Source organism: Meleagris gallopavo, chromosome 1, assembly GCF_000146605.3.
Source record: "Meleagris gallopavo isolate NT-WF06-2002-E0010 breed Aviagen turkey brand Nicholas breeding stock chromosome 1, Turkey_5.1, whole genome shotgun sequence".
NCBI classification, from domain to species: domain Eukaryota; kingdom Metazoa; phylum Chordata; class Aves; order Galliformes; family Phasianidae; genus Meleagris; species Meleagris gallopavo.
Window position 1 is genome coordinate 74,687,743 of NC_015011.2, and position 10,868 is coordinate 74,698,610.

At 37.7% G+C, this 10,868-nt stretch overlaps 1 protein-coding gene across 1 annotated transcript in view; it reads right to left on the reverse strand.

The window, feature by feature from the left end:
* The window catches only part of LOC100545094 (ovostatin), a 31,344-nt gene extending 23,095 nt beyond the window's left edge, over positions 1–8,249 (reverse strand). The window contains exons 1-10 of the mRNA XM_031555626.1: positions 8,128–8,249; positions 7,446–7,629; positions 6,924–7,080; positions 6,024–6,076; positions 5,665–5,685; positions 4,544–4,712; positions 3,922–4,006; positions 2,271–2,382; positions 1,191–1,305; positions 869–978 (exon numbers count right to left, since the gene is read on the reverse strand). Coding sequence (XP_031411486.1) covers positions 869–978; positions 1,191–1,305; positions 2,271–2,382; positions 3,922–4,006; positions 4,544–4,712; positions 5,665–5,685; positions 6,024–6,076; positions 6,924–7,080; positions 7,446–7,629; positions 8,128–8,249 — 1,128 coding nt within the window. The remainder of the gene's footprint in view (positions 1–868; positions 979–1,190; positions 1,306–2,270; positions 2,383–3,921; positions 4,007–4,543; positions 4,713–5,664; positions 5,686–6,023; positions 6,077–6,923; positions 7,081–7,445; positions 7,630–8,127) is intronic.
* Positions 8,250–10,868: the final 2,619 nt, after the last annotated feature.

Here is a 10,868-nt window from a genome sequence, read left to right on the forward strand (position 1 = left end):
TCTTCCACAGAAGCAAAGAAAATGCCAAATGATTATAACTGAAAAGAATTTTGTCTCTGAGATGGAGATATCCCAGCCTCCTACCATATGTCTTTCTACATTCAACATTTAGCATGTGGGGAAATGTGTGTATTTCATGAATTGTGGCATGTCGCACCAGGGAGCGTGTTGACACACTCTCCTCTGGTAATGGTAAGGTAGATGCACAGCACTCTGAAGAATGGGGTGAGAAAGGAGAACAAATGAGAAAGCCATATGAACGTCTTCCAGAGGGGAAAAATTCCTTAAAGAACAATCACTTCCTTCCTTTCAGTGCCACTGATAAAATGACCCCTAAGCCTTTCCGCATTGAAAATAAAAAATCTGAACTGGATGTAAGAGGAAGAAGGATAGATTTATATCTACCCTTTCAATCACTGAGAGTGATGTGGGATTTGTCATTAAACATAAAATCATGAGAAGGCTTTTAGAAGCAGAAACTGTTGTTAATTCTTTTTTTTTTTAAGTAAAATTTCTTTCACTCTGTTTTCCATCATATCCCAGTATTTTTATTTTCACTTTTTTTTTTTGCCATTTTTATTTGTCACTTTTGAAGAGAGAAGTAGTGATTTACATCAAGTTGAAAATACAAGTTAGAAATATGCTAATTAATGGATTGTTTTGATCCAAAGTATTTTTTGCAGAAACAAACCCAGACAATCTTATACTCATCTGTATTCAGAATTACTGATAGGGCATTTTATATGTAAAGAAAGAAGCCTAGGGAGAAAACAGTTCCCCAAAAAAATCTCCCAGTCTTTCACATCACTATTATCTTGTTATTTCCTCTCAGTCATCTTCAGTACAATCTCTTCATGCTCTCATTTACCTGTCCAAAATAAGGAATTCCTCTTCTGTAAAGATGATCCACATTCTCAAACTGTAAACTGCTCATCACTTGAGTTATGGAAATAGACTGAGTAGCTGTAAGTTGCAGACCTGTAAGACATGCCCAGAGTCAAAGGAAAATACACTTTGTCTTGCATCTTGTATCTTCATCAGACTTAACACATGCATGGAAATATGCTTATAAAAATGGACATTCTTCTTCAAAAAACATCTTTGTGCTCAGAAAACAAGAGTTGAATACTCCTTTCTTTCTTTTTTGATCATACCACTATTGTTGTTTCAGAGTGTGTAGAAGGGATTACCTGTTCCTTTCTCCGTGACAGTGGCTTTCATATCAAGATTCCTCTTGTAACCAATGCGATTTAGTTCAAAGACCTTGGAGCTGAGAACTTGGGAGAGGCAGCCATCTGTATCCAACTGGAAAGTGAAGAAAACTAATCCTGTTACAAGGATCACAGCTTACAAAAGATACTGGTAATATACAAGACCTTTATTTACTGATGTCTTTAACCACTACTGAAGTCCTGTGCAGATGCTTCTTGTGGCATAGCCTTACACCTATGATCCAGGACAGTATGCTGCATTCATAAGTCCATCAAACTCTCATTTTTTCTGTCTTATGAAGTGTCCAGCATTGCTTGGAAACAATGGGAGATGAATGAAAATCCCATCAGTTTTGGCATGGAAGGAGACCAAAAAACTCTTGCAAATAGTTGTTCTATCTTACTCTCCCTGTCAGGCAGATCTTGACTCTGGGGAGTCTGGGAGAATACTGATGCATACAAAATCAATCGTGAGCACATTGCTTGCTCTCTTTTTTTCCATTATTTTTTAATTTCTTAGTACACTGTCTTAGAAACACAGTGTTGTATAGTATTGAATGAACACAGATCATCTCTGCTTACAATGATATTTAACTAGTGAGACAAATGAAAGTAAAGTTCTTGGGCCTGTATATTTCCCACGTCTGCAGATCACTTATTCCACCTGATAAATGACAGGCCTTCCACAGCAGAGTGAAAATGGGCAAAAATTGTTTACTGAATTTTATCAGTTGAGATCTCTGCTGTCAAGAGGAGAATTTTCCAAAGCTTTCAAAAGGGAGTATTCTCTCACTACTTTCAAAATTTTTATACAGGACAGGATCATTATGCACATTTCAGGTGGGAAACTGAGAAAGAACATGTCAGTACTTCATCAGGCCTAAAATCAAGAAGAGAATTAAATGCTCTGAGTTCCTGGAAGTGATCTAAGCAAATAGATGAATAGAGTAAACTGAAGCAACAATGAAAGAAAAAAAAAAGTGCAGCAAGCAAAGGAAGAGATGCAGGAGCACTGAGAAGAGAGCAAGCATAAAGAGGAACAATAATTATGCATCATACATCTTTGGTAAATGATTGACAAACTGGGCTTTTCTTGCACCTCCCATATGAATCAAAATCCCTGCACACACTGAGCTGGACTTTCCCCTCAACAGGCTGGCCATAGGTGTACCTGGGAGAAGAAGAAATACGTCTATGAGATGATGCTTGAAAAACTGACTTAAATTAACCTGTTCAGGAATAGACCCAGGACGAGCAGTGACCTGGCAAGCCAGGAACTGGAGTAATTTCACAGGTATTTTCCTAATTCTCCTTCTGTTCCAAAAAGATAATACAAATGTGAAGTTGAAAAACTGATAAGTTTTACTTCACTCACAAAACAAAGCTATGCTGTAAATGTCAAAATAAATACATCTATAAGATTGGTGGTCAAAAATGGCTACTAAATTATGACTGTTTTCTCTACTGTTTATCTTAGAGTGAAGTCCTAGACTTACTGAGACCAAAATGAAACTTCTTGTAACTGCAAGTGGTTCAAGATTTCAGCCTTGTATAATAAATTATGAGATCTCGTACCTGAGTCATGGCAATCCCCACTATCAGTACAAGCCGGGGGATATAAGAATGGAGAACAACACTGTTGAAAAGGACTTGGGAGTACGGGTGAATGGCAAGCTGGACATGAGCCAGCAGTGCACCCTCACAGCCTAGGAAGCCAACCGTAACCTGGGCTGGATCAAAAGAATCATTGTCAGCAGGTTAAGGGAGGTGATCCTGTCCCTCTGCTCTGCTGGCGAGACCTCACCTGGAGTACTGCATCCAGATGTGGAGCACGTTCAGAGAAGAACTACAAAAATGATCCAAGGGATGGAACACCTTCCATGTGAGGACAGGTTAAAAGAGCTGGGATTGTTCAGTCTGGAGAAGAGATGGCTCGGGGGAGATAGTGGCCTTTCAATATCTAAAGACAGAAGAGTCCCCAGGTTTCTCAGCCTTTCCTCATAGAAGAGACACTCTAGATTCCCAATCATCTCTGTGGCTCTTCTCTGAATTCTCTAGGAGATCTCTGCCTTTTCTGAACTGAGGAGCTAAGAAGTGGACACAGTATTTCAGATGTAGCTTCACCAGGAGAGCAGAGGGAAAGGATCATCTTCCTCTGCCTGCTGGCCACACCCTTTTTAATACACCGCAGGATATCATTGGCCTTCCTGTCCATAAGTGCACACTTCTGGCTTGTGGTCAACATGCTATCCACAAGAATCCCCAGGTCCTTCTTCTCAGAGTTCATTTCTAGCAGATCATCCCCAAACTCATACTGGTGCATATTCCTCTCTAAGTGCAAAACCCTAGATTTGCTCTTACTGAAGTTCAGTTAGGTTTTAAAGATAGCCAGAACTTTAAGACAACTGCTAGAATTTGACAGTTGTCTGCCATATGAAGGCCTTCCTCTGAAGTGAGTTGCTGAGAGACACATCCTATTTTAAAAAGGGTGGGTCAACCCACCAAATACCAGTGTGAAGAGAATACTCACACAGTAAAATGAGAAGAGAGAACAAGTAAACAAAAGCTTAGCCACCAAGTGAGCCCTGACCAATCTCTTCAGAGAATCTATTAGTTTCAGTATTTTCTCTAAGGCTCTACTCTTTTCACAGTATCTGATAAATTCTTGCTCTCTGGCATATTTTCTAATTGCTCTGCACTTGGTACTTACACTGCACAGATTTTCACTGTCAATTCTGAATCCATGACTGTAAGACTTCCTGGTGCAGTGAATGTAACATCAAATTTTGGCAACACTACAACAACAACAACAAACCAACATTGGCATTATTGTCAACTTGCAGGTTGAGATAAAATAGAGAATGAGGTTATATCATTAGTCAGAGATGGAATGCAAGCTCAAAACTGGGGTGTCAATGTGCCTCAGAAGCGATATAATGCATGAAGACTAATATACCTGTTTTTTTGAAAGCTTTGAAGAAAAGTCAAAACTTATAAATGATTAATTCTGTGATGTCTAGAAATATCGCCCAGCTTTGGCCAGGAAAGTTGATGGACCAGGCTGAAAGAAGGTTACATTGTCACAGTGGATTTTTCCATCAGTCTATTGATCTGTTATGCAGATTCTTTTCCCAGATGAATCTGTGCAAAATGGTTAATTTCTTTTCTTTGTCTTTCTTCTTCTTTTTCTCTCCAGTTTTTAATGACAGCTATATGGTGTTATATTTGCTAGAGAGCTGTTTGAAGTGTTACCAATCAAAAGGATTGCTCAATGAAGATTTATCTCTATTTGTGTTTTCTACTCTGACTTAAAACCAGCAGGTAGCATTTACCGTATTCCTCCACAAGGAATGAATGATTTGTTCTCTCTCCTGATTTCTTTGTTACAATAATTTTGTAGTTTCCTAGTATAGGCTCTTCAGCTAGTGGAAATTCAATCTGGACAATGTTAATCTCTGATGTCACATTTTGCCACTGAAATATCCTGTTACTCTGTGGATCCTGAGGGGAAAAAATAGATTCACAGTTTGTTTGCATTTGAAATCTTCTGCAATTAGCTAACAGAACCAGAAACACTGAAGCAAATAGACCAAGTTGCTTTTATTCACTGAGGAAGTTATTTAATGCAAATACCTTGTACTTATTATTAATGTTGCTAGATTCTCACCTATTGATTTCAGATTAAACTATCCTTTGTTGTGTCTATTTATTAGCCTTAATGATCAGAAAAAGTTACACTATACTTTTCTTCTCTTCTCTTAAGCATATATTTTCTGGCTTCATGTTGAAGAAGAGAAAATCCATCCTTTATGCTTCCCCTCCAGCCTAGCTTTTTTTTCAGTTGCCAGTGAAGTGTCATTTTCTTCCAAGTGTATTTTATGCTAGTCAGGTTAAAGAATACTCATTCACAGCATTTCCTTGAACTCTTTAAACTAGGGACTGAAACAAACAAGCAAACAAACAAACAAAACCTGTGAAGCTCCAAATATGTATGATTCAATGTAAATGAAAGGATAAGTTATAACAAAATCTTTCAGGAATATTGTCTAGATGTGGGTTATGCTTGCTATTTAGAAACCACTGCAAAAAGCCACGACAGCACCAATATAGCTATTAATTTTATCCACTGCCTATATTTGTTCATAGTTCTCAGGAGGTTTGAGTTATTTACTTCCAAACAAGTTGAACAAACTGAAGGGAATGGAGTAGGGTCAAAGCCAGGCACAAGAACACTTTGACTTTTAAGACTGCTGAGTTGAAAGTACACATGTTTTCCATGTTAGTAAAGTTTGCTTGAAAGTATCCTGGAAATTTACAGTTTCAGTTTATTTCTGCCAGTGTACTTAAGAGTAAGATTTGGCTGTGTACAGACGCGTGCAAACCAATGTAGGCATATGTGCTCCAGATTTTATCTTTATAAGCATGATATATAACAAAGAGAAAAATCTCTTACCTGAATTTCAATCAAAGGGTACTGAAAGGAGAAAAGTAGGAGAAGAGATTAGATGTCTGAACAAACACAAATTATTTTTCCCCCAAGATTGTGAGAAATACCTAACTAATAATAATAACAGTGATAGTTATCTCTTATTACAATCAGCTTACGCAGTAGTTCAACTTCAGTAAGATTACATAAAGAGAACTGATGAAATGAGGATGCTGGGGCAGATTCCAGTCATACTGGATTTAGTGCTATCCAGGAGCATTGAGTATGTAGAACTAGTAGTGCCTCTGATAAGATAAACAATTATAGTAAGTATTTTCCCTTTTATTTCCCCATTTAAATATAGAGGGATATTTCAGATCACTCACCATCTCTTGAACAGGTTTAAAATTGAAATCCAGAGCAACGACACGAAACATCACTGGAAAGACAAAGAACAAGGCATTAGAATTAACCAGTTTTTTTAGCTGAGCATGAGTTTCTGCATTCGTTAGCACTCCAGTTTCATCAGTTTCCTAACAATCCGACTTGCACAGGATGTAGATAATAAAATGCATCTGGAGGCAAAATAATTCTACTTTGCAGAGACTTTGCAGAATGCACTTCTGCCAGTATTGTATTCTCATACTTTCACATGAATGTTTGCTTAACCTTTAAAAAGAAGAAAAGAAAAGAGATGGCTGCACTGCTCTGCAGGTCACACACTCTCAAGTGAGAACCATAATTAATTTAGTCTGTCTGCATTAAGTAGACAAATTTATTCCTCTTTAGTATACCACCTCAAAGTGAAGTTTGTTGCTTTGCATATATGACAGCCTCAAATATGCTGGTGATTTGATAAACTGACATTTTTTTGCTAATGCAGTCTAATTCTTGTTAGTGCACATTGTTCTCATCTTCTATAGGATTTTAGATTTTTTTACTTTACTGGAGAAAACTAAAAGGAAAATGATGAATTACTTCATAATAGAAAAAAAAAAAAATGCCTCAAAAATATCCTTAAAAAGCATTATGTATTCAACTTTTAATTTCATCTACTTTCCCACCTCACAACCAAATAATCTGACAAATAATCAGGCTGTGTTTGAGGGACACCTTTGTGGCACCAATTTTTTTCCTTCATGCTATTTATTAAGGTAGTACTCATCCATAATTAAAATATAGCTGATCCAGTCTAACTACTACGCTATTTGGTTAACTTCTGGAAAGAAATAGTCTGTCAGTGTTTTCTAGAATTTTCTCGTGCTATAAACTAAATAAATATTCACCACTCTGTCCTGGTTTGTAGATGGGTTTGTCTGTCTGCACAAAGACAAAGCTCTCCATGTTCCAAATCATCACTGACCGCCGCTCTTTCAAGTCAAAAGTTGTACCCTTGGCTGTGAAGGAAATGAAAGCCAATGGGACAGAAATGACAGGAGGAATCTGAGGAAACAGAAAAAAAGGGGAGGATGTTAGTCTTGAAGTCAATTTCACCAGACTTTGTGGAACACTTCTATCTATGGACTGAATAGCTAAAAAGAGAAATATATCTCACTCCCATCACTTGATACATCTTTCTTGAATCTTTCTCTTTCTTCTGTTAATTAAAAACCTCTCCTTTTTTGTCACCACATCTCTCTTCTATTTCCTTTTTAATTCAACATGTTTTTTCCTTCCAGTTCTTGTTTCTCTTTGCTAATCCTTGTTCTATCTTTCTTGCCCTTCCTTGTATTTCCTATAGACTTCTTACATTAGCTATTACAACAATTTTGACTTTTCCATTGGGACTTAAATTCAAATTAATTTACCGTGAAGTTCAAGCACTGTAGACCATTGTTTGCTGTTGTGTTTTTCTCAAAAATAGTGGTGTTAATGGTATCATACTCCAGGACGACTCTGACAGATACTGTTTGATTGAGATTGAAGAACTGCAGGCAAACCTGACTTGGAGAGTCACTTTGGAGAACAGCAGGCACCATTAGGACGTATTGCCTGCAAGATCCAAACAGCATAGTAATCAGTCTTGGCGTAGAGAATGAAGCCTCAACAGGAAGAAACAAAATATTTGTATTGTTCAACACTCATAAATTGGTTTGGAATAAATATTGAACATTCTTTCTGATGCCTGTCACTCCTCCTGTGCAGCACCCAACAATCCCAGTCCTGGGTTCTCCACACAACTCTGCCAGCACCCATCACTCTTACCCTTCAGCTTATGACTAAATTATATTGCTACTACTACTGCTACTGTCCTTCCTGAACACGAACATCCATTTCTATGAAAGGTCTGCAATAGACAAAAGGTCTACTTGGTATTAAATGAGAGCTATTCACTTGCCATACACATTCTAGTTTAACTTAATTCTCCAAATATGAAAGATGAAGTTTCACAGTTTTTAATATTTAGAGTAGAAATAATGGCATCAACTAGCCTTGCCTTCAAACCTTACTAATACTTAGTACTACTAATAATAATACTGCAGTTCTTACAGCTCAGGTTCCTGTCCAGCTGTTGCATGCAGGAGAAGAATAGCCAGAAGAAACTTCAAGCACATTTTTCTTACTGTTAGACAGAAGAAAGAGATCATTTCTCTTCCCAAGAAACTATTCATTGCCTACTAGTTTAACAGCTTTGCAGCATTCCTCACTGAGAGCTCCAGAGGAAAGGAGCTGGCCCTTCAAATCCTCCTTGGCTCCTTCTTTAAATGCTAGTGCATTTACAATTGCAGCAAAGGGTGGAGATCCTAGTCCGTCCTTCTTTGAAGAACCTCCCCTAACTCCACTGCAAACTAAACCAGTTCACTGTCTTCAGATGGCAAGACTTTACAGTGGTTCTTTGAATGTCCTTAGCAGTCATATTTTCCTGGTGAGGGGCTTCTCTTCTTATGATGATATTTGGAACAGAAAAGCATGAAGGGACCTAAAACAGAAGTGATCTGTCAAACTGCATTAATATTTTGAGAGTTCACCTCATTGTTCCTGTAATCTACCTCCTGGATTCCCAGTCTGAGTGAAATAAACTAACTTCCTATACTTTGATACCTGATTCTGATTAAATAATATAGTGGTTTCTCTTTTCACTTCCTTTGTGCATATTTAGAATATTGAAGAGATTTAGAATATTTAGAATATTGAAGATACCATTAAGCACTTTGCAGTGTTGTTTATTTCAGCTTGAAAATAGCCAGTTGATGAATCCACCCATGAATATTTTAGTTCCACAGGGTTCTAGTTTATACCTGCACAGAAGTTACATTTTGCTGTTGTCGTTTTAGAGGGGAAAACCATCTGCTTTCATCCAAAGAGCTATTTATTTATTTATTTATTTAGTAATATAAAGAAGAATTATCTCCTTTCATTCTGTGTTGTGCTAAAGAGAAACTAAAGCATTCTATATTCTGCACCCCACAAGAAAAGCAATGCTGGAAAGTGGTTGATAGTTGTGATTCCCTTTTTTTCCATTCATAGTGGAATTTGTACTGGATCCAACTAGGCTGAATTTATGAAGTGAGATTTCTTCATAGTATCTTGCGTGGCATTATGTTTTGCATACATGGCTAAACATATGTAAAGAAACATTAGTGCTTTACCTTGTGGTGAATAGCGCTTGCACAGTGTCAAGACTTTCTCTCTCTGCTCCTCCATCCAAAAGTCAGTAAGTTGAGCACATTAGTGCTTTACCTTGTGGTGAACAGCGCTTGCACAGTGTCAAGACTTTCTCTCTCTGCTCCTCCATCCAAAAGTCAGTAAGTTGAGCAAAAGGAACTAATGAATAAATTCCTCTTTTTTTTCTTCACTTTTGTGTGGGTATTTTTGCTTTTCTTAATAATCTGTCTTTATCTCAACCAAGTCTTTTCACCTTCCTTCTGTTCATTTCTTCCAGTGTCCAGGCATGGACACTGCATGCATGGAAGCATGTGAGCAAAAGGCAGAGTGGATGCCAGAAGTACCAAACTTTGTTGCATGTTAGCAGCATGGTTGATTTTATAGACCTGAAGCCAGGAATATATAGTTTCAAAGGCAGAGCATCTTCATAGAAGCATAATTTTCTCCTGAAAAAAAAGGTATAACTAACTCTTCTTGTTTACTGCTAGAGTATGATGCAGGGAATGGTAACATGTGCCACCCATGACAACTATGAAAATGTCTTCCTTTATGCCTGTAAATTTTTAAAGAAGCATCAAATCATATGAAAATGAAACAGGGCAGACTAACCAGTTGTCAGCCAGATTTCTTTATCATATCTGTGGTTGCTTAGACCACAGACAACACAGTGACATTCTGCTGTGAAAGTCCAGCTCCCTGTCATTTTTATTGAAGAGGACCTCAACCACTCTTAACAGTTCATAGAATCATAGAGCTACAGAGTGGCTTGGGCTGGAGAGGACCTTAAAAATCTTCCAGTTCCATCCCCTCTGCCCCTCTCCCCACTTCCCACTGTATCAGATTGCCCAGAGCCCCATCCAACCTAGCCTTGAACATCTCCAGGAATGGGGCATCAACAGCTTCTCTGGGCAACTAGTGTCTCACTACCCTCTGAGTGGAAAATTTCCTCCTAACATCTAACCTAAATCTCCCCTCTCTTAGTTTAAAACCATTCCTCCTTGTCCTGTCACTACCAGATGCAAACAGTTCAGGAGCTTCACTTCGAATCAAGCTCCTGAACAGTTTTCTCCACCATAAGATACCCACACCATAATCTGTCAAGAATAGAATTCACTGACAAAGGCTTCATGTTGACATTTTAAAATAAGTAGCTAACATATATTGCGTATTCTTACTCTCCCTGACTTTCTCAGATAATGATGTATTGCAACATAATGAAATACTCATCCCAAACAGACCTATTTTCTTACTGTTTGTTACTCATTCCAGTCCAGGTATTTATGCAGAGAGAAGGTTCCAGAGACTAATTTTAAGTCAAACAAAATGTCAAGTGAGTTAGGTGATGTTCAAATATTGTATAGATGGGCAGGGTAGCTGTGAAAGTTGTAACTTTCTGTTACAGTGAACTTTTTTTTGCCCACATATAGGTTGGATTCACTATGGTATTTTAAATGCTCTGCTAACCATAACAGAGAAGGGAAATCTAGCTATGAAATTATCCAGAAAAGATAAGAAAAGAGTATTGTTGGACTTACATGCTCATGGTCAAATACCTTGAATAAGAAAATGCTAGCTATTACACTTTATCACAATAAAGAAAGCAAAAGGTCAAATCATCATCATGG